The 23,765-nt window shown below is 48.1% G+C and overlaps 2 protein-coding genes across 11 annotated transcripts in view; one reads left to right on the top strand and one right to left on the bottom strand.

Moving 5' to 3' along the window:
• Window positions 1-23,765, top strand: part of RALGPS1 (Ral GEF with PH domain and SH3 binding motif 1) — a 269,975-nt gene that overhangs the window by 117,346 nt on the left and 128,864 nt on the right. For all 10 annotated transcript variants that reach the window (XM_059410787.1, XM_059410788.1, XM_059410790.1 and 7 more), the window contains one exon: window positions 4,623-4,749. In XM_059410787.1, the coding sequence (XP_059266770.1) occupies window positions 4,623-4,749 (127 nt within the window). The remainder of the gene's footprint in view (window positions 1-4,622; window positions 4,750-23,765) is intronic.
• Window positions 20,206-23,765, bottom strand: part of ANGPTL2 (angiopoietin like 2) — a 33,838-nt gene continuing 30,278 nt past the window's right edge. The window contains exon 5 of the mRNA XM_059410783.1: window positions 20,206-22,008. Coding sequence (XP_059266766.1) covers window positions 21,809-22,008 — 200 coding nt within the window. The 3' untranslated portion in view covers window positions 20,206-21,808. The remainder of the gene's footprint in view (window positions 22,009-23,765) is intronic.

The following is a 23,765-nucleotide window of genomic DNA, read 5'->3' as shown; positions in this document are numbered from 1 at the left end:
ACTCATTGATCCGTCCCCCATATCCCATTCCCCAGAGGCAACCACTTAGAGTTATTTAGTGATTTTTTTCTGGTAGTTTCTGTCACATTTCCACCGATGTGTTTTTGCTACAATTTCCTGATCCATTCACTTTAGGTAATAATTGGTGACTTCTTTGTATGATGGATTTTGGTTTAGTTTTCTCGAACTACCTTCTTTCTTTCTTCAAAAATATTCACGTTACTGGGGCACTTGTATGGCTCCATCGGTTAAGTATCTGACTCTTTTTTTTTTTTTTTAAGATTTTATTTATTTATTTGACAGACAGAAATCACAAACAGGCAGACAGGCAGGCAGAGAGAGAGGGGGAAGCAGGCTCCCCCCCCGAGCAGAGAGCCCAATGCAGGGCTCAATCCCAGGACCCTGAAATCATGACCTGAGCCAAAGGCAGAGGCTTAACCCACTGAGCCACCCAGGCGCTCCAAGCATCTGACTCTTGATGGCAGTTCAGGTCCATCTCAGGATCGTGATTTCAGGCCCTGGGTTGGGCTCCACACTGGACATGGAACTTAAACAACAAAACAAAACACTCACGTTACTATAGTTAAATCACTCTTGTTAAAGGAATATTAGTGTTTTAGTTAGTAGGAATGTGTAAATACGCTTCTCTATAGAGTCAACTAGTAAACTATGAGTAACGTGTCCTTCCTGGAACACCATTTTGATTCCCTGGAATTTCTAATTCCCTTAAAAAAAAATTCTTACTTTAACTACCGTCTGTCTACCAGATAAAATATGTAATGTTACATAATACAGTATTACAGTGTTACATAATTATAATAGAATATTATAGCGTATCTATTACAGTGTTATGGTATATATAATATATAATAGTGACTATATAATGTTACATGATAGATGTATAATGGGTGGTATATCTGGTAGATTCACATGCACATATATACATATATAAACTATTATGTATATTTTATCAGATTTTTATAAAATACTTTTGACCCTTGAACATCATGGGTTTGAAATGCATGTATCCACTTACATACAGAATTTTTTCAATAAATACGGTCCAGTGCTGTTTATGTATTTTCCCTTCCTCACGATTTTCTTAATATTTTCTTTTCTCTAGCTTTCTTTACCATAGGAAAACAGTGTCTGATACATATAACACACAAAATATGTATTAATTGACTATATTGTCAGTAAGGCTTCTGGTCAACAATAGTGTTCATAGTTAAGGTTTGGGGGAGTCAAAAATTCCATGACGATTTTTGACTGTGTGGGTGGTCAGCTACCTAACCCCTGCGTTGTTCAAGGTTCAACGACATATATATTATATATTATAAATATGTAGTTTTTAGATTATTTTATTATATAGAATCATATTTTATAGTATGAGACTTTTACATAATATAAAAATCTTTAAAGTATTTTATTTTAATTTTTTATTATGTATAATAAATAGATCTTGGCTCAGTGGGTTAAAGTCTCTGCCTTCAGCTCAGGTCATGATCCCGGGGTCCTGGGATCAAGCCCTGCATTGGGCTCTCTGCTCTGTGGTGGGGAGCCTGCTTCCTCCTCTCTCCCTGCCTGCCTCTCTGCCTACTTGTGATCTCTGTCTGTCAAATAAATAAATAAAATCTTAAAAACAAACCAGATCTGTTTCCTCCCCAAACAAACATGCCATCCTAGCAGGTTTTCTACTGAGCCTTCTCCTTCTCTGGAGACTTCTCTTCCAGGGCTGACAGTGTGTGAGCCAGTCACTCTGAAGGCCTGTTGTCATCCCAGAGCCTCCATTTACTACTCCTGGATTGATTGGATCCACCGTTTCCTGTATCCCATCTCTTCCTGTATTTGGTTTATTCCCTTATTTTGCTAGAGGAAGTTCTTAAGTAGTTTTTAAATACATGCATGGGAAATAGATGTTCTGAGTCTTCTGGCATCCTGAGCACTACTACTCAGAAAGCTGATGCCATCCCGAATTTCATTTGTGGGCACAGAATGAAGCAGACGAGTGACGTTAACCGGATCCAGCCCTTCTGGATGTGTGTGTGAATGTGTGTAGTTGGCGGGGGTGGGGGGACATGGTGAGGGGATTGGTAGGACGGATGTCTACAGAGGCAAGGTTAACAGAGGGAGATGTGACCTGGAGGAGCCTGGTTTTAATTTTAGGAAGCATTCAAATATGGCTGTCTTTGGTTGTCTCACTCTGCTAAAGAACCCCAATTGTTGGTTTGAAGTCAATTTCTAGGGTGATTTTCAGGAACATCCCACAGGCCTCTCTAACCTCATACTGGCTGGTCCTGTCCATCTGTCCATATCTAGGACACAGATGACAGGCTGATCACTGACGTGGTACCACGTTTAGAGGTCCTGGATGGGCTAGGCAGTTAGGCTGGGCCTGGTGGGGGACATGGGCAGTCCTCCAGCCGAGTCCAGAGAACCAGTGGTGGAAACATTGGGGGGCTCAGCTGCAGGGTGTGAAGGTAACAGGGATTGTTTGACTGTTGCATGAACATGGCTGATTGCCAAAGAATTCTGTGGGGTTCTAGGTTGCATTTAGTAAAGAAATGACCTCCCGGCCAACAGAGGGAGGAGTCTGCTCAGCCTTACGGTGGGGCAGGTCACCACCAGAGTGTCTGGCTCTGATCTGGGTGTGTGTTGTTCTGTAGTGAATTTCTCATCCCTAAATGTTCATTTCAAATGCTCCTCTCCATGCAGAGCTCTCTTTGATGCTTCCCTTGCCCATAATTTATTCCTAATTTGTCTGGATTTTTGGTCTCCATTTGCTTACCACGTTGCTATAATATATGTTTCTCGTCTCTGTCGAGTCGCATTCCTCCAGGATTCTCAGACAGGTCCCTTCATCTCTGTGCTGTTGGACCTGCTGCTTCTGGCTCCGTCTTTGTCGCTGGGCTTTGTGGAAACCAGATGAGGCATATGTCATGGTGTACCAAAAACAAATTGTGTGGGTTTTTGTTTTTTTGTTTTTTTGTTTTTTTTTTTGTAAATTTGGTAATTGAGGTCTTATTATTTCCTGTGCATTTGTTCACATGAGTCCAGGTAGCAGCTTCAGATTCGCAAGCCGGTTAAGCAGCTGTTGCCCCTCGCATCTGTGCAGCATTTCTGCTTTCCTATGTCCTGAATTTCTCAGTGGGGGGAAAAAGTTTGCGGTTCACTCTCCAACTTCTTCAGCACTGGGACCTTTTTTCTCAGCTAAATCTTTTGCCACTCTTCCCTGAAGCCCTTACGCTGTCACTGCTTAGCTGGGCCATCGTACGGCTGCATCTTCTGTGACTCTGGAGGCTGAGGGTCAAGGATGTGGGCAGGGCCTGCCCGGAACAGTTTGGGTTCTCTGATGCAACAGACGCGGCCTGAGTCTGGGCTTTGCAGACCCAGTTCCTAGGAACTGCACTGTGTTTGTACTAAACCCAAAGGCATTACTTGGGTGCAAAAGGCCTGCTTCCCCTGTGCTGGACAGTGACTGTGCCACTTCTCCCTGCTGCCTGACAGGCAGTTGAACGCCAGCTTGCTTAGTCTGATGGCTGTGGCAGCGCTGCAAGTCCCACATCCTTGCACGGACCATCAGGGCCCCGAGATCAGGCCTGACCGGCAGTGCCCCAGGTATCCTGCTGTGTCAGCTGCTGATCTCAAATCCGGAGGCCCTGGGCTCTGGAAGCTAAAGCTAGGGGAGCTCCCAACGTCAGCCACATGCTGTGCCAAAGCCAGCCCTCTCCGAGTGACCCCTAAATCCTCTTGCGAAACCAAATCTCCCAGCCTAGACGCCTTTCCTCAAAGCCGTTTTACTTAAGGGGCCTTCTTGCCATTTCCTGGTACTGGGTCTTAACCTGGGACTTGCAGGACAACCACAACATGAGTCCTTAGCATCCAGTCTAGAAAACCAGGAGTTCAGATTTCTATTCCTTCCTTCTAAGAAGCCTCCTCAGTTACAAGGACCATTCCTCCCTGGGTGGTTATCTCAGTCATAAAGGGTCGTCCCCCTACAGATGACTGCCTGTGGAGAAGAAGCTTGGCTTCTCTGGAGTAAAACACTGTAGCAGTATAAACATGACACAGCCATCAACTGCAGGGCATGTGGGAGAGCCTGGGTGGGAGAGGCGGCCTGCCTCTGGGCACAACACGCACGCACGAGGGGACCCTGTCAGATCTCCTGGGGCCTTCGGCAGTGGTGAAGCTTTTGAGGAAAGAGCTAGAAGCTGTGGGTGCAGGGAGAGACCTGATGTAGTGGTGCAGAAACTCTGGGGAGCCGTTTGTGTGGAATGGGCATCACTCTGTGAGCCCCTTGGTATTGTAGGATCTGTGCATCCATGGAGGCAACTACCGTTCAGGGTGTCATGGCATCATTTAGAACTGTGGACTAGGTGGCTTTGGAAGATATCTTCCAAATGTGAGATTCCATGACAAGTGACAAAATCGAGGCCATGAAACTTTTCATCTCTGCATGTAACAGCCTCTTAAAATCTTCAGTTGTACCCAGGACTTGGTACACCGCAGACATGTCATTTAGGACGTTTCCCTCGGTCTTTGTGCACAACTCGCCTTTTTTCTTTTTCCCCTGGTTTATTTCTCTTCTCTCTCATACTCTATATATTTTCTTCTCACTTCAGCTTTTGAATCGAAAAGACAAGACCACTTTTGAGAAATTGGACTACCTGATGTCTAAAGAAGATAATTACAAGCGGACCCGGGAGTATATCCGAAGCCTGAAGATGGTTCCCAGTATTCCCTATCTAGGTAGGAGTCTGAATTGGCTTATTATTTATTAAGAAACCTGCTCAGTGCCAAACTTCTAGTTGAGAAGTTTCCAGAAGCAGCATGGGCCATGGATAAAAAGGTAATTGGTGAGGTCCTCGGATCAGAACAGGCCTTTGATAGTTCCCAAGGATGGGAACCTTGCTGAGCACCTGGAAACAAGGGCTATGGTGCTTTTATATAAGTAACTTGTGAATGAGTCGTCACCAACCTCCCCAGCCTCCCCAGCTCAGAAGGGTCACAAGACTTACTGGGTCATCCACATCCTTGTGAGCTAGTAGAACTCAGGCACAAATTTCCTCTGTTCTGGTTCTCCGGACATTATTAACATATTTTGTAAGATTTGTACCAACAAAATTATAATGTTTATTGATTTTTCTGATTAGAAAATAATACATTTTCCTTGTAAGGGATTAGGGGAAGAAAATTAGTATCATTTGTCACCCCCTGTAGATATTTTCAGTGTTTTGCATCATATCCTCTCATTTGTTTGGGTGCATATAAAAAATCCATACTTACAGTGAACATTTAATGTCATTACTTGTATTTCAGTACTGTGTCTCAAGCCCATTGCATGGATTTGCCAAACTTGCATTTGCTAACATTAACATTTAGGTTGATTCTTCATTTTTGTTATCAAAATGTCACAGCAAGCATCCTTACTGCAAAAACCTCTTGCATATAGTTAAGATTATTACCTTACAGTAAATTCTTAGAAGTGTGATTATTGGGTCAAAACATATGCAGAATTTTGCCTTTTTTGGTATGTTTTCAAAATGCTCTCTGTAGAGGCTGTAGCAACTTACATTTTTATTGCAAGGGGATAAAATGATCTGTTTTTCCTAGGTAAACAAATACTGTGTATTTTCGTCTGTGTGGGTTTTTTTCTTTTCCTTTCTCTCTCATTTTATTTTTCTTTGCCAATCTGAGAGGTAAAAAATACTTCTTGTAATTTGGGTTTCATGCTAATGCTAATTTCATGAAAAAAATTTATGTCTTTTTATGACCTAAAAATAATACTAATAATAAGGAAAATTAAGGTTTAATAGAAGTGGCTCCCTAATATTTTCAGAGATCTAGTGTTAATTTTTTGGAGGTATATTTTTATAGCTTACAGATGTCTTCCATGAACATTGTTTTCTTTTTTTTTTTTTAAGATTTTGTTTGTTTATTTGACAGACAGATCACAAGTAGGTGGAGAGACAGGCAGAGAGAGAGAGGGGGAAGCAGGCTCCCTGCTGAGCAGAGAGCCCAATGTGGGGCTTGATCCCAGGACCCCAGGATCATGACCTGAGCCAAAGGCAGAGGCTTTAACCCACTGAGCCACCCAGGTGCCCCTGAACATTGTTTTCTAATACCCTTTTTTTTTTTTGGTGTTTTTGAGAGAAAGAGAGAAAGCAAAAGCCGGGGGATGGGCAGGGGGAGAGGGAGAATCTTAAGGAGGTTCCATGCCCTGCGTGGAACCCAACATGGGGCTCAGTCCCACGACCCTGAGATCATGACCTGAGCCGAAATCAAGAGTCGGATGCTTAACTGACTGAACCGCCCCTATTTTCAAATTCTTCTAAAGTCAGTTTGGGAAATTTAGTTTTCATAGAAAAATGTCCTCTTAACACAAGTTTATAAAATTATTTGCACAGAGTTCTTTTCCTCATTTAGTTTTCTTTGACCATAGTTTTATATAGTATTCTCTTATATATTTTAGCTTCCCATGTATGGATGCTTGTATTTGCTTTGCATTGCTGATAGTTTGCATTTTTGTTTTCTCTTTTTTTCATTTGCTTGTCAGAGCTGTGTCTTTTGGTCTTTTCAGAGAATTAGACTTTGTATTTATCAGTCATGGTGTTCTTCTACCTTCTAGTTTACTATATTCTGTCATCGTAAGATCTGCTTTTTGTCTCCACATGTCAGCACCTCTGAAGTTGAGATGCATCTTTTAATTGATGGCAAACAAAGCATTGTGACGTTGTTTAATTGGCGGCATTTTTTCTGAGTTATACATAACATAACAGTGTGTTTTATAATGATGTCTTATATTTGATGAAATATGGAATTCTGCTTTTGTCCTTTATAGTTCATCTCTCCTGTTTTCCTTACATTGTTTTGTTATTTCTGTTAATTGACTCATGTGTATAAATATTTCTCTCTCCACTTTAATTTGGAAAACAGTTAAGGGCATACATTTTGCTCTGATTGCTGTTACATGTTTTGTGATACAGTGTTCTCATTGGTATTCTTTAAATGTTCTGTCTTATGGTTTCAGTTTTTCTTTTATCCACTTAATAGTTAAGGTAGTGGGTTTTGTTTTGTTTTGTTTTATTTTGTTTTAATTTTTAAGGTCTTGAATTTTCTTCTTGTTTTCAAATGGTTTTATGGGGATAAAATTTATGTCCTATCCATTTAGATTGTCCAGTTCAGTGATTTTCAGTCCATTCACAGAGCTGTGCAGCCATCAACACAATTTTGCAACATTTTTATCATCCCTAAGACAAACCCCACACCCGTTAGCCGTCACTCCATTTTCCTTCTGGCCAGCTCTCTTCTGCCCTCACCCCAGCCCTTGGCAGCCACCAGTCTACTTTCTGTCTCCATAGATTTGCTTATTCTGGACATTTGATAGAAATTTAATTGCACAGTATGTGGTCTTTTATGACTGGCTTTTTTCCCTTTACTATCTTGTGTCCAAGGTTTATACATGTTGGAGCAGAATTATTACTTCATTCCTTTGCATTGTCAGATAACATTCCATTGTGTGGAAACACCGCATTTTATTGATTTATTGGATGGACATTTGAATTGTTTCACTTTTTGGCTATCATGCGTCACAGTGCTATTTGGTTTTTAAAAACATAGTCTTCTCTGTAATATTTTTACATGAGTTTAGGCCATGTGGCATATATGATTTCTAGGTTTAAAAAAATGTTTGACATTTGTCTTGTGGTTTAATATAAGATCATTTTTTTGCAAATGTTTCATGCGTGTTGGAAAAGAAGGTGAAACCTCTCAAATTACCCTTATAATGGTATTGGAATGTTTAAATGATCAACTTGTGACAACTTAGTGTATCAAGGACAGAAATATTTGTTAGACTCCCCTTGTACCTCTGATAGCTTCTGCCTTAATTACTCAGTGTATAGACGTTTGTAACAATTGTAAATTTATGGTGAAGTGTCCCATACAAAATGATCTTGGTTCTGTTTGTTAATTTCATTTACCTCTTTGTTTTTAATTCTGTGAACTCTGTTTTATTTCTCACTTGCATTCCTTTTATAAACTGTTGACTATATTTTGGGTTTGAATATTTTAGTTGCTTTAAGCATGATTCTTGAAAACTGCACTTAGTTGGGTCCAATGAGAGATCCTGCCTTTTAGTAAAGGAGTTCTTTCCACATACTTTTAGCCTTATGCCATATTTTGAATCGAATGTCATTTTGTGCTTACTTTTTTGTGCTTTCTTATTCTTTCCTTATTCTTCTCTTAAGGCTTACTACAGTGTCTTTCTACGTGACATGCAAATCACTGCCTCACATCATGGAGGGAGGGCATGTTGATGCTCTCAGCTCACACATTCCCGCTTTGCCTGAGGCTGATCAGCTGAGGGATGGAATGAGACAGTGTTAGGGTGAGGGTTGCCTACTGTGGGCCCAGTGGCTCAACTAGCAGAGGTGCTCCCAGGTTGTTAGGGACGGCCTCTTCTCTGTTCCTAAGAGTGGTCATGAGAGCTGCCATTTATTCTCTGCTTTCTCTGGGCCTGGCACTCTGCTACTCTGCTAGGCTTTTTAAGCACTGTCTCAATGAATACTGACAATGGCCGCGTGAATACGCAGGCGCTGAGAGGTTGCCTAGGGTTACATAACTAGAGAGTGGACTTGGCCCACATGGTCTGGCCATAAGCCCTAAGCTATTGACACTGCCCTCTCCTGATGCCCCGCCTCCGCTGTGCAGGTCATTATTTTCCTATTCCTTCCTTGCAGTTATCACCTGTCTGCCCTCTGCCATTTGTGAATCGCAGGTGGCCTCCATCAGACACTATATGAAGTGGGATGAATTGTCTTAACTTTTTCTTGTGACGCTCTCTGTTCTTGGACCGCAGGGCGGTGTGTGTTGGGCTTCTGAGGGCAAAGTGGACTAACACTGCCTCCCCCTTCTGAGCTCTGTCCCTTGTAATCAGACCAACTGTCTGAGTCACCTCCTCAGGCCACTGGCCAGAGGCCCCTTGTGCATCACCCGATGGTTCTCGTGAGGCCACAGGACAGGTCTGTACTTGCAGTGGACATGTGGCCTGTGCCAGCCCTGAGTTTCTGGAGCCACGGCTTGTCCTCGATGGCCTCATCTCGGTGGCCTCTCCCTGGAATTAGGTAGCAGAGGTGCTGCGTAGGCCTCAGTGTGGCTCAGTGCTCCTGCTTCTACCTCCGAGAGTCCAGCTTAGCTGCTCTGCTCTGTGCTTCCAGCCTGACGGCAATTTCCCTCCCCCTCAGACAGTCGGGCTGCATTTCTCACACTCATACAGAAAACGATTCCTGACACGCTAGAGGGAGAGAACAGGAGGTGTTACCAACGTGCTTTCTGTTCTCGGGATTGTATGTGAGGGTTTTCCAGGGTGGGTGCCACAATTTCCTTAAAAAGAAGGAGGCAAGATGCCATTCTGAGGCTTTGTGGGCCCATCGTGAGAGCAGTTGGGGCCCTGCCTGCCCGTCTGACCACCGTGGGCAGACCCTGCCCACGTCCACTGTGGTTGCAGTACTGCTTCCTCCTGGAAACCCATCCTGTCCCAGGGCTGGATTCGTTTATCGAAGGAGGAATAGTTACATAATTCCTGGAAAGTACAATATGGGAAAAAATGTCTGAAACCATTTCTTTTTCCCTTGGCAGAGTCCTCCCTGTAGGTCTTTCCCTCGGGGAGAGGGAGTAATTCTCTGGGAGAGACTTCAGGTCGGTTCCTGATACTTCCTGCTTTGTTGCCTCCGCTGCTAGAGACCTTGGACGGATGGCCGCTCCCCGACAGAGACTTGCCTCTCATGGCAGCAGCGGGGTTTATTTTTGTAACGATTCTCTTAAACGTCTGTGGAGTGTTCTATGCTATCTGGTTTCCTGGGACTGTTCAGTTCTGTTCACTCGTGTGCCCCTCACTGCCGGTAGAGGTGCCCTCGCGTAGCACTGGCCAGTGTTAGTAACCGTGTGCGTGTGTCGTCCAGCCCCTTCGCATGCAAATTTTAGGGCCAGTTGGCTACACTTGCTTGCACTGTTTTCTTGTGAAACATAATTTTTAAAACAGTGAGGGAAAAACTTACTACATTTTAAAAATAAGGCTGTCTGAAAAGGTTTCTTCCCAGTTACTTCAAAGCGTAAAAATAGCAGTGGGAAATAGGTCACTTATTTGCAGCTTAAATTGATCCGATGGTAACTCCTTGTTCGTATCCAGTTCAGACTGTGGGGATAATACGAGCAGGCGAGAGCTGTGGAGAACGGCTCCGCTGTTTATTTCTAAACAGCTTTGTTGACTGAGAGGGTGTTTGGTTTTCACTACCTATAATCCCCTCCAGGAAACAGCTATGTAAAATGAAGAATGTAATGGCTTTTAGAAGGTTTAGAGCTGATTCTAAAAGTAACCCTAGGCAGTGTGGAAAATCCTGATCTCTCAAGGAACAAAAATTAGGCATTCTGACAGTTCTGAATTATAAGAAAACATTTAGACATTCTTTGTAAATGTACCCAGACTTTTGATATATGAAGGAAATTTCTAGAACCTAAGGCATTCCTTCAGACAAGCAAACACTGCCATAGATAAAGGAAGCCTTTATTTTCAACTATGCGGTTTAAAGAAAAGGTAAGTTGTTTCTGAGTAGAGAACAAACAGGCCTAAAAGGACTTTCAAAAAGAAGTATTTGTGCTGAGGCCCCAAAACCCCCAGAACAGCAGGGTGAGTGAGGGGCTCACACTCGGAGTCGGAGGACAGCATGTGCCAGCCCGCAGCGAGATGGGGTGTTCTCGGAGCCCGCCGCCGAATGACGGGTGAGCACTCTTGTTAGGGAGTGGACGAGACCGGCACACTTTCTGCTCTGGGGTTGCTCACAGCCCAGGTCTGGTCACTGGCAGTGAACAAGAAACTGAAAGTAAGCTGAGCATTATGAAGGGAAAGGCAAAGGAGCAGATAAAGGGGCCCTGACCCAGTCTGGGGGACCAGGGAGGGTTTTCTGGAGCAAAGCCCTGAAGGATGAATAAGCCGGGTGAGGAGGTGGGAGGTGAGCAGCCAGACAGAGACAACAGCTTGTGCAAGAGCCCCGAGTAGGGAAAAACATGTTTGTTGGAAAAACTGGCTGGAGAGTAGGGAATGAGGGGGAGGGTATTGTGAGAAGCCGCGGGAGTGGAAGGCAGGGGGTGAGATCGCCTGGGGCCCAGACACTGTGAGTGGGGAGTTTAGGCCCCGAATCCCCCTAAGAGCAGTGGGAAACCATGGAGGGCTCAAAGCAGGGGCATGGCCAAGAGAGGACTTGCATTTAACACACGCCACCTGGCCTGCAGCATGTGAGTACCTTTGAGGAGGTCAGACTGGAGGAGGGAAGCCCAGGTAGGGGACCGTGTAGGAGCCCATGCTTCATCACTGTACTTCAGAATGGCTAGAAGGAGAGGGAAAGAAAGCCTTTGAAACACAGTTCAGATTATTTCATTTCGTTTCATTTTATTATTTTATTTTTGAGAGAGAGAGAGAGTGTGTACGTGTGCGAGGAGGGGGAGGAGGGGCAGAGGGAGAGGATCTTAAGCAGACTCTGTGCTGAGCATGGAGCCTGACGTGAGGCTCCATCCCAGGACCCTGAGACTGTGACTTGAGCCAGAATTAAAAGCCCGACGCTTCACTGACTGAGCTGCCCAGGCGCCCCCAGAAACGGTTCATTTTAGAGCAGAGCCTTGGAAAGACATGAAACAGTTGTCAGTGAGCACATCCCTTACACCCGATGGAGACAAATGGCATTTCCCTGTGCTTTGACTTTGAGAATCCACATGAGCTCAAAAAATCCACTGAGCTGTGGCCTCCTTACAGTGGAGACGGAGGGCAAGCACGGTGCTCTCTCCCGCTACCCGCAGAAGGCAGGTGGCACTGGGGCGGGGGGGCGCTGATGCCAGCAACACCTCTGCTTCCCAGAACATGGATCAGTGTGGCCACCAGCACCCCAGGACCAAGGCCACGGGCTCCCAGTTTGGGGGTGACTACATCGTTATCCAGCTGTCCCCAGGTTCGCCAGCATTAAGGGTAATCCTTTCCTTTAATGCCCAGCTGAAAACTTTCCATTCCACATGCAGGAAATCCAGACTTTTTTGTTTTCAGTTCTCCCCTCCATGTGTGTCTAAGGATCCCCAAGGAATACTCATTTGTTCCACAGATCATCCTGGTGGTTGCATGGTGCCTCAGCGGGCTGCCTGGATCCAAACCTCTGATCCCTCCCTCCAGCATCTCTGCCTTTCCTGCCCTGTCCTTGCGGCTGGACCCATGTGGAGCCAGGCTCCTCCTTCCTCCCCTAGGGAAGGGGATGGACCAGGGGTTGTCAGTGCCACAGAGAAAAGCTTAAGCTTGCTTTCTAGAACGCCTGCTCCTAGAGCTCCTGGGCCATGCCCTTTCTCCTCTTTGCCTGATGGCCACATGCTTCAGTGCCAACCTTGTTGCCCTCCCTTTTCTAGCCAAGGAGAGGCCTCGATCACGCTTCCGTGTCCTCATACGGAGACATCCATCCTCTGTGAGGCCCAGCAGGCAGGGAAGAGCTGGCCTCTGATTCATATCAGACATGCTTTTGAGTCAATAGAAGAATTGCAAAGACAACTAGCATCCCAAATGAAGGAAACCTTTCCCATTATTTTGTAGAGTGGACAGCTGCATGTTGTCTTAAATCTCTCCCTTCTAGAAGAGAATTTTGCCTTTACTTTTGCAGTCTGAAGATATGTTACCTTAAAATTCATATTCCCCTGGAACTTCACAGTCATGTTCCATTTTTACAAAAAGCCAGTGGATCTTATTAAAACCCCTATTTTGTGAGTGAGAAAAGCCACAATTTGATTTATGACTTAGCCAGTGTCATATGCCAGGCGGATAGCAAGTGCAACTCAGCGTCTCGTGCTCTGGCTGGGGCTCCACCCAGCCTTAACTCACACATCGTCCATCTAGTGCCTCTGTCTCCATGGAGAGAAATAGTGCAGGAGGAAAGCATGTTGGGGAGACGTTTGCTCTGCTGCCCAGAGCACCTTGTCACCTGTGCCCCTTCCGGGGCACAGGGGGGGACTTGTAATCTGTATTTCTCTGCATCAAGAAGTTGTATCTGGTCCCCAAAAGGAGGTGAGAGCACAGCCCACTTTGTGCAAGAGAAAGTGTTTTCACAGCAGGAATCCATGTCCTCATCAGGATGACTGCTTTGCTTTGACCTTTTGTCTCCGGATTTCCAACCAGAAGCTCATGATAGTAATAATGACAACTCCTTGGTTATTCTCTCCCACGTGACTGGCACTGCACTGAGCATTTTATGAGAATTAATCTCATTTAATCCTCCTGATGCTCTGAGGGAGGCACTGTTTTTTACTTATTTCACAGCTGCAGAGGCCAAATGGGACTCATGTTAAAGGTCTCACCACTTTGCGGTGCCACTTCCTAGTGGTGAGACCAGTGCCCAGCCCATTCTAACCCAGTGCCCAGCCAGAAACCTCAAGAATATGCTGCATGTCCCTGTAAAAGACCTTCAAGCTCTGGGGAAACCTAGACAGTGGACTGAGAAGGAGCGGCTCTGGAGACAGTCCTGTGTGGAGTGGAGGCTTGAGATGGGGGACTGAGGATCACCTCCCCCAGGTCAGCAAGCCCTAAGCAAGACAGATGTTGGTGGTGGAGGAAGGGCTAGTGAGTTTCTCTGTCCTCAGGACTAACCTGGTGCCTTGTACATCTCCTTGCTGGTTTGAAGGGAGAGTTAAGACAACTGACACAGAGAACCTGAAAGATTCTGAGTGGTCGATAGCTTGTAAGATGGCCCCAGTTCTCCCTGACCCCCAGTGTTCCTGTCCTTGTGTAATCCCTTCCCCTTGAACATGGGCAGAACATACTGACTTGTTCCTAACAAACAGAATGTGACAGAAATAATGAGACATCCATTATGTCCTCAGGGATATCTGAGATCAGATTACCAAAAGACCGTGCCTTCAGTGTGAGGGGCTTGCTCTTGCTGTCTGTCTCTTGGATCTCTTCCTATCCCTTGGATTCTGGGGGAATCCAGCTGCCCCGTGCTCATCAGTGCCCCTGTCAAGGGTTTGAGCCCTGTCAGCCACCAGGTGAGTGAGTTTGGTAACAGAGTCCCCCTCGGTGGAGCTTTCGGATGAGACCACAGCCTCAGCCCATGGCTTCACTGAAAACTGAGACTCCTTGAGCGAGGCGCCCAGCTGAGATGTCCCCTACTCCCTGACCCAGGGAACCTGTAAAGTAAGACATGAGGAAGCTACTAAGTTTGGGGGTAATCTGTCACATAGCAGTGGGTAACTAACACACCTCACAACCTTGATCACTACCCCACACTTACTATTTAGTTACCCCAGCTGTAAAACTGAGCACATGAAAGACCATAAGAGTAATCTTTAGGGCAGCAGGAAATTCTAGGTCTGTCTCAGAAGCTAATGTTGAGGGGATGAAATTCTATAGGACCAGGGGTGGTTGCCACTTTGAGAGGTAATGAATTCTTGCAGTTCTGTAAGGAAGAAGGGTGCCTGAAAAGGGCCTGGAAAGTTACCCCATGAAAGGCTTTAGTTCCCTACTCAGGTGTATGTTGGGCTTTAGAGGGTAATGTGTGCAGACCTTCAGAGGTCCAGGAATGCCTGCTCAGGAAACTGGAAGACAGCTGTTCTGTGTGGCCACCCAGAGAGCTGTGCTGGGGAGGGGCCTTCAGTGCCACTCATTCCCTTAGAAACTTCTGAGATGATAAAAGTAACTAAAAAGAAGTCTGTGAAATAAGAAGCAGAAACCCCTTCTTCCTCACCTACTTCCCCAAAGCAACCACAATTAACGATCGGAGTGTATCCTCCCAGACATTTTAATCCCCATACACTAACATACGTGCATGTGTGTGTGTGTGCGGGGCAGGGGAAGGATGCAAATAATATTTCACTTTTTAACCAAAATGGGGACATTTTATTCATTTTTGTTTTGTACCTTATATTTTGTTCCATGCAAAGAGTCACAAATGTTTGGTGGCTGCACATACAGAACTTCTTCCTTCTGTCCGGTGGCTCCGTGGCACCCATGCAGGTGCATGGGTGGTTGGCTGAGCTGGGACTGATTGCGTGCTGGCTCGTGCATCCGTGTGCCGACGGACGAGCGGGCGGGTGCCTTCTGTGCTCTCCCTGCGACGGGAAGTGCGATGGAGAACATCTTCACTGGTGTGCCTTTCCTCGCCTGCCGAGAATTTCTGGAACACTGAGGACGAGGAAAGGAATTGCCACATGTGGAAGTGCTTTGGAATGGCCACACAGAGGACGGGGATTATCTGTGTCCGGGTTGCCATGTGTGGCGGGGCTGCCCCAGGCTTCCGCATGTCAGGCGGGACAGAGATACTCAAAAGTCTTGGTGATGGTTGGTACCAAGGCATTTTGTCCTCAAGTGGCAGACTTCCAGATGCGGGCTGGGTCAGGCTTGCCTCTGGACCTGAGACAAGGTGAGGAAGCCCCGGGCCTGAAGGCATGGAGATGGCAGACAGGGAGCCAGCTTACCGGATGATGTGGCCCAGGGCTCGGGCCAGCCAGTACTGGCACATGAGGGAGCACTGGGATGGCCAAAGTATGGGGCTGAGTCAGTCAGTTGGAGGATAAGTGGAAGTAAGACGGGCCAGGCCCAACCTTTAGCCCTGGCAAAACCCTGGTAGATAGCCCTGGACTGGCTTCCTGACATCTGGGGACCTACTGTCCCTCCAGCTCCTTCTGCACACACGGGGTGCTGGGCTCACTCACAAAACTGCTGCTCTGGGCGGGCCACCACCACGCTTCTCAGATGTGTAGGGGGTGGTCACAGGGTGAGAGAGGGCCCTTAGTTGTTTCATTCTGCCCACTACTCACAAGCAGTGATTTAATGCTGCAGAAGCAGGAGTGCAAATCCCGAGCGGCTCAGGCTGTGTTCTCGGGCAAGTCACTTACATCTCCGAGCCTTGATTTCTGTTCTGTCAGAGGAAATATAATTAGGACACCCACCTCATAGGTCGTTATGAGATTTAAAGAGACACGCATGGTGCCTGGCACACAGAGCCCCCTGTGGATGGTAGATGGCATGAGTCTAATCTAGAGCAAAATACTGCCAGGACTCCAGCAGTGGGGACCTTGTGGCCTCCTGTATCCACGGAGACTAATGAGAAACTCAGCGAATCCAGAAGGACAGGAAGAGCCCATCCGGGCCTAGCTGGGTGTCCCAGTGAATGACCCAGCAGGGCCTGGCAGGGTTGGATGTGCTTTGTGGGGCAGAGCAGGAGCAGGCAGGAGGAGGTGCTAAAGAGCAGACACCATCTCATGGGTAGTGGGACAGACTCCACCAGCCAGCAAAGTGCGGTCCGCAGAGAGGAAGGAGGTGGACAGCAGCTAAAGTAGATGCCTTCTTGGTTATAGATCTAGGCTGAAACCCCCTTTCTCTAGGACCCTGGGAGCCACCCCTGCCTGTCCCCCGCAGCACTGAACTCCAGCAGCAGCACTCATCCTAGCCGGAGCTGATAGGATTGAGGTGGACACCCAGCCTGAGCGGCCCGTCGGAGACTCTGGCCGGGAGTGAGCACTGGAAGGGAGGGTGCTTGTAAGTCTCTGCTGGCACTCAGACCAGGAGGACATGTGAGCTCAGGAATTCCTTGCTGGGAAAAGCAGATGGATGCACAATGAGAAACAGAGAGACCTGCAAGCAAGGGAAAAGGAAAAGAAGGGGGAGAAGATGGGAAAGCTGCTGCCTTGCCTCCTGACGGCTTTCCAGGCAGTTTCTGGTTTCTGGCCCTCGTGAGGCCCAGCTGCGTCCCTGCTCATGGACTCCGGGAGATACCCCGTGTCCTTATGTAACAAGCTTATTAAATGAGCTGGACTCAGTCAGGTGGAAGAAGAAACCAACTTACTTTTCTCCCCAGTGTCCTTTCCAGCCTACCCTGTGCACTAGCTCTTTCCCCAGACGGTGCTGAAAACCTAGCAAGCCCCTTCATCTTTCTGCTGTCAGGCATGAAAAAGCCACGTCTGTTCTAACTGCGCGGCCACCGCAGACAGTCCAGTGTAGCCATCAGAGGTCTGGGCTTGGAGAGCCCAACCGGGCTCAGAGACCTGGGGTGGGGGCGGGCTCCCATTCAGTGCTGTCACCAGATCCCGCACCCCTCTTGCCTCCCGCTTGCCCGCCGAGGTTTGTGAGCCTTGGGGTTGGACCAGGGGAGAAGGAAGAGGGAGGGGTCAAGGCCCATCCCACGTGGCCGATATGGTAGGTGTGCCAGGTGCTCAGGCACCCATGCTCGCTGGCGGCAGCGGCAGGGGGACAGTTTCCCTTCTGGGCACCTTGGACTCAGCTGCCGTGATGGGGGATATTTCACATCCACACACCACTTACAGCTCCTTTCTGGGCACCTGGGCCTCCTGTACCGCCTCTACCCTGCCATGCCCCCTGCTGCCCTCCGCTTCCCAGGAGACCATACCCTTGCCTGCCCCACAAGGGTATGTTCTCTTCATAAGGCCAGGTCATTGGCCCCCAGTGACCCAGGTACTGGCCCAAACTGGAATGTGGGGGCTTGGCTGGGGTAGGAGAAAGTCTGGGTTTTGCCGACTTCCTTGTGGTCTGTGGGTACATTCACCATGGAGGCCTTCGCGACAGTAGGGCTCCTGCGACTGCAGGCCTTAAAGGGCCACTGGTTGGAATGGGAGAGAAGGGAGGCGTGTTGGTCTGAGCTGGGTAGACTTCTGTGTTTGTTGGCTGGTGGAGCCACACACCAGGCACTAAGGCGTCTGGCACTTGGGCCCCCACCATTCTCTTCTTGGATGCTGCTGGTCATACCCCCATTTCACACCAAGGAGAACTAGTTCCGCATGTCTGATGGGTTTATTTTTTTCTCTCCTTCCATATAGCCGGCGTGTGCTTTAACAGGGTTGGGTTTTGGGGTGGGGATTGGGAGAAACAGCTGGTAGCATGGCCTGCTTTTGTTTGGGTCCCAACTAGTTTAGAAAAGGGATTACTCTGCATTGTCCAACATGGCTTTCCAGAACTCTGCTTTGGGTTTTGGATCTAAGACTGTGACCAGTAAGGCCGGATAAACCCTGTTTTCCTTTACCATCAATCCTTGTGTCCTGGACATTGCACTTGAGGTGTGTGAGGAGGCCTGGCTGTGGTGTGGGCCCAGGTCAAGATAGTCTCACCAAAGAGCGTACAACAGCTGATGACCCCAACAACAACTGGCTAGAGGTTTGGGAGAAGGCAGTTACGAACTCTTACTTAGTGCCGATACCTAGCACCTTCCTGATTAACTGCTGCTAGAGCATTCGGATTTATTATTTTTTAAAGATTTTTATTTATTTATTTGACAGAGAGGAAGTGAGAGAGAGAACACAAGCAGGGGGAGTGGGAGAGGAAGAAGCAGGCTTCCCACTGTGCAGGGAGCACAACACAGGGCTCCGCTCGATCCCAGGACCCTGGGATCATGACTCAAGGCGAAGGCAGACACTTAACGACCGAGCCACATGGGCCCCCCAGTACTAGAGCATTCTTACCAGCAGTCTGACTGTGAGCCTCCTTTTGTCCTCTCCTGTGAAGTGACAACAGTCCCTTCTTCACAGGGCTGCCTGTGGGTTACATAAGAAAACACGAAGTCCAAGTCCAAGCACATAGTAGGCTGTAGTAAACATCCATCTCTCCCCAGCTGCATCTCTCCTGAAAACAGCTCTCGTGTGGCAGTATTTCTTGACCACTGAAAAGAGGGATTGCTGGGTCCAAAGGTACAAGGTTTTTTAAATTTTGCTGCACACAAATGTCCATATTTGGTGCCCACATTGCCAAGTTGCTCTTTAAATAGACTGAATCAACTTGTGCTTGCGCATGCAGAGAACGTATTTCTCCATTCGCTTGTCAACATGGAGGTTCTTTCACCTTTCCCATCTGATAGGCACCATGTGATGGTTTGTGGTTGATTTAATGTCCCTCTCTGGTTATTACTGAGATTGGCGTCTCGTTTACTGGCCTTTTATACTCTGATGTGTTTGAAAGTTTTCTATCACAGCGTTTGTATCTTTTTTCCTAATTTGAGAGAGTACGTGGTATGGCAGGAATATTAATCCTGTATTTTTCTTTTTTTCTTAACATGTAATGTATTATTTACTTCGGGGGTACAGGTCTGTGAATCATCAGTCTTACACTTTCACAGCACTCACCATAGCACATGCCCTCCCCAATGTCCATAACCAGCCACCCTATCCCTGCCCCTGCCTCACCCTCCAGCAACCCTCAGTTTGTTTCCTGAGATTAAGAGTCTCTTATGGTTTGTCTCCCTCTCTGGTTTCATCGTGTTTCATTTTTCCCTCCCTTTCCCTATGATCCTCTGTCTTCTTTCTCAAATTCCTCTTATCAGTGAGATCATACGATAATTGTCTTTCTCTGATTGACTTATTTCGCTTACCATAATACCCTCTAGTTCTATCCACATTGTTGTAAATGGCAAGATTTTGGGGTCTTTGATGGCTGCATCATATTCCATTATATTCCATTTATCTGTTGATGGATGTCTAGGCTCTTTCCATAGTTTGGATACTGTGGACATCGCTGCTATAAACATTCGGGTGCACATGCCCCTTCGGGTTTGCCTTCAATCTCAGTCGTGTTTTATTTTTTAGAGGGCAGAAAATTTGGGGTTTTCTTTGGTCATATCCCTTAGTCTTTTCCTTTTTGGTTTTGGGGTTTTCCTGCTATGCCTAGAGATGACTTCCCAGCCCACAGATTTGTTTTTCTGGTAGCTGGTGTGGAAGCCGCATTGGAATGAGGGAGACAGAGGCACAGGGCTCCTGGGCCGGTGGGCAGCCTGTTGTAGTAGTTGAGGGGAGAAGAGGCACAATGGCAGAGAAGAGGGCTTCCGTGGTTGGATGGGTGGATTGGCCTTGGCAAGGCAGGGAGAGAAGTCCTTGTTTTTGACCTGGGCAATTGCTAAACGGTGCCTTTTGGTAAAAGAAGACCAGACCTGGGGAAGATGTTTCAGGGGTTGGTTCACTGTCAAGGAGGTGCTTCGAGGATGTTCAGTGACGACATCTAGGGCATGGCTGGATGTGAGGAGGTGGAGCCCCAGAGAACTTCAGGGTGCTGTTTTGGGACTCCTGATGGTGTAGGTGGAAACCAAAGGTAGGGAGAGTATGATTTAAATGATTTTGGTGGATGTCCCTGATGCTGAATCTAGCTCTGATAGAGGGGGGTCCCAGGACAGTAACACACAGTGTAAATACATCCAAATAGCACTGATGGCTTTTATTGCAGATTTGTGTCATTACAAGGATAATCTGGGAATATATTAAAAAAAAACCCTCCCTTTTATATACACAAAACATGCTACATGGTACACTTCGTGAGAGCGCTGAGGTAATAGGCACACACCCAGACATGACAGTACCAAACGTTCCGACATCTCGCACACCCCCATTCACGCGCCCACCGGGGCAGGCTCACCTTCTGGACTCATCTCTTGCTCCCTGCTTGGCAAGAGTCCCGGCAGTACTGAGTCTGACACTTCGTGGCCAACAGGACTCTGAGAGCCACCACGCTGCAATGCACCAGCCACGGGCTCCAGGGGCTCCTGGTGGTTCAGGAGCTTGTGAGAAGTGGCCAGTTGTCATTTTTGTGGCACCTGTTCTCCAGAGAAGTGTCGTTTGGGGACGAGATGCAGACTGTAGTCAGCCTGAGAGCACGGGACCTTTGGTCTGTAGCCATTCGGGGGCCCCAACGATCGGGTGATGACTTCTCTTCAGTTGAGTATCTCCTGGGCAAGGTAGGTTATTATTTCTGTGACGGTTAAAATGACATGGAGGCTAAAGTGTGAATGGAACATATAAAACTGTGAATACATCATCTACGTGGCCGGGAGTTAGCTTTTGGGCCTGGCCTTCCCTTTCCTGACCAGAAACCTGGAGCCCAAAACCGTTTATTACTCAGAGGCTAAGGAATCTTGCCTGGAAAGAAAGGATGATATGACAAACCGGTAAGGGGTGGGTCGCAAGGGGTACAGAAGAGCAGAGAGGGTGGCTCGAACCGCACTGAGTGGCCAAGACCGACACACGGAAGGTACTTCCTGAATGGTGTTGGATGAAGGAGAAGGTGGATGGATGGATGGATGGATGGTGGAAAAGTCCTGAGAATGTGAGGAAGTCTAGAAATGGAGAGGGAGGGGGGTTTTGAAATTTGATCAGGTGCCCAAAGCGGTTCTTCAGTGAGGAAGGAGGGCGTCCCCACATGAGCGAATAAGCAGGTGGACACTCCTGGAAGAACCCCAGCACTTGGACACCAGGGATTGTTCTTTGAATTGGAGCTACACCATCTGTGATTGGCTCTTAGACTCACGGAGCATGATGTGAATGTAACGCTTTCCTCCTAAGAGCAAAGCTGTTGTAACAACTTCAACATCTGAGACTTGAACGTATGTGTGTTTAGGTTCGTAACCAAAGCTGTGTGTGTGTCTAGGCAGATCTCCAAGTGCACGTATATGTGGTGCACACACACGTTCCTAAGGTCGGCTCACACGTGTGTGTTATGAAGGTATTGTGCAGTTGTGCTTTTGTTACTGGGATTTGATTTCCTTAAAGAAGGATTTGTCTGTAGTCCTGTGCTGTGTGGAAACCTGAGTGGATCTCTGGTAGGAAGAAAAGCAGTAGGGACAGAGAATACTATGTCGATTCCATTCCATTATCTGCCGCAGCGACTTGGGGAAACAGAATCCAGGGCCCCATCCTCCCAGCCCCCTGGTGAACTGATGGGGAGTTGCTCCTGGTGCTGGGGCCGGCACGGCTGGGGCAGGCTCCTGGATGGCCACGAGAGGTCAGGAGGGGAGCTGGCTTAGTGGAAGGTGTTGGGGTTAGGCCGGATCATCATCACCACTTTCTTGAGCGAGTAGGAGCCTCCTCGGAACTCAGCCCAATAGACTCCGTCCTGGTAGCGGCTCCGGTAATGGCCCCCGCGGTACCAGACCCCGTTGAGGTTGGAGTGGGCACAGGCATTATACCACCAGCCTCCCTTCTGGTAGTGGGCACAGTTTCCTGCAGGAGACAAGGGAGGAGGCAGTTTTACCCGAATCCACCGTTTGCTTGGGGATTTTCATGGCGCCCGCTCTGGTAGGGGGAGCGATTGGAACAGGAATGCTTGAGAGGCGGCCTGGGCTTCAGGTTTGCTCTGACCTCCGAGGCTCGGCCATGTGACCAGTGCCTCACAGAGCCACTGAACTGTCCTAAGCTTGGTGCCTCCCGCACAGGACCGCATGGGGATGGAACGAGGGCGCGCTGTCACTCAGTCAGCCCAGGGCTTGTGTGCGGGAAGCACCTGGGGTGGGGGGTTGAATAGGAAGCCGAATGATGGGGGGGGGGGGCAGGGGAGAGGCCACTGGGTTCTTAGGAATTTAAGAGTTGCAGCTGTTGGATCAAGAGTTTTTATAGAATGACAAAGGAAGTGTTTAAGTTGAAATGCTCCTCAACCTCCTAGCCTGCAGTCCAGCCAAATGTTTTTTTTATGATTTCACAAAAGAAAGATATTTTCATAAAAGTTCTGGCACTGTCACATCAAGCTGGATTTTGCTGCCAAGGACAAGCAGTTCGGAACAACAGTAAAAGTGTGGGCAGGGTGCAGGCGGGCGTGCAGGGGCATCGGCCTTCTCCAGAAGGAAGAGGAAGAGGAGCCATTGGCTGCTTGGGCCGCTCTTAGTTAAATGAGGAGTTCCCCAGTGTCCTGATTAGGCCTGGGAAGGGGACCCCCCACTCAGGGAAAGGCTGCCCCAAGCAAGCTTGGGGGTTGGGGCCTAACAGAGCTGGTGGCCCCACTCCAGCTGAGGCCTTGGGGAGACATGAGGCGGCAGCAGGCTGACAGAGGCAGAAGCTCAGGAGAGACGCAGCTCGGGCACCCAGAGCCTCTGTAGCCCAGGTGTTCCCAGAGTTTTCCTCAGGCACCTCTAGGCCATCAGTTGAGGCCACAAGGACCAAATGGCGGTGCAGACCAGAGAGAGCCCTTGGTGAACCATGGCCAGCCTCCCGTGTGAGTGGAAGCCTGAGCTCGCCCTGCATGATCCCAGGGACAAGGAGCTCACTTCCTTGCCGTCCGCTGACAGTGCCGCTGGACAGGCCTGACAGTTGGGGTCACAGAGCAGTCTTCTCCCTGCTCTGTGACTCACGATGGCCCTCAAGAAGTGCTGTACAAGCCCTTGTGCCCCCAGAATCTGGCCAGCTCTGAGGGTCATCTTCCTGCCCTGCTCTTCCTGGGAGCCTTGGAAGCCCTGGCCAGAGAAGACATACTGCTTCCTCAGGGGCCCCTGCAGTGCCAGTCAGAAGAGAGCTGTCTGGATGTCCCCCGTGGGGCGAGAACAGCCTCCTGGGACATGGCTGCCAGGGCATTTGAAGTGAGGCCCTTGCTCTCCTCCACACGTAGGTAGCAGAGCTTGTCTCAAGAGCAGGTAGTTCCTAGGACAGTCCTTAAAGAGGAGGGAGTGGCCTGCAGACCAGGACTCAATGGAGGGGGCAGGTTTGCCCATGAGAACAGACAGCCTTGGCCTAGAGGTAGGGTTGGCTCTTTGGAGAGGGGCAGCGCCTCGCTGGCTTTGCCAGGTAGCCCAGAAGCCCTCGCGTCAGGAAACTGGGTGTGGGGCCTCAAGAGGCTTCACGGTGCGGGCGGCTGACATCTGGACTCAGAGTTGGACTCTCTCTGTGCCTCTCACAATGTTTTGTTTTTTATTTAATAAAAGCTTCTTAGTAAAGATGTGGCTTTGAGACATGTGACCCTGAATAAATTACTTCGGGTCTCCTACCTAGTT

The sequence above is a fragment of the Mustela nigripes genome, chromosome 9, assembly GCF_022355385.1.
Source record: "Mustela nigripes isolate SB6536 chromosome 9, MUSNIG.SB6536, whole genome shotgun sequence".
Lineage (NCBI taxonomy): Eukaryota > Metazoa > Chordata > Mammalia > Carnivora > Mustelidae > Mustela > Mustela nigripes.
The sequence above is the reverse complement of the archived record's forward strand: the minus strand, read 5'-3'. Positions and strand labels throughout refer to the sequence as shown.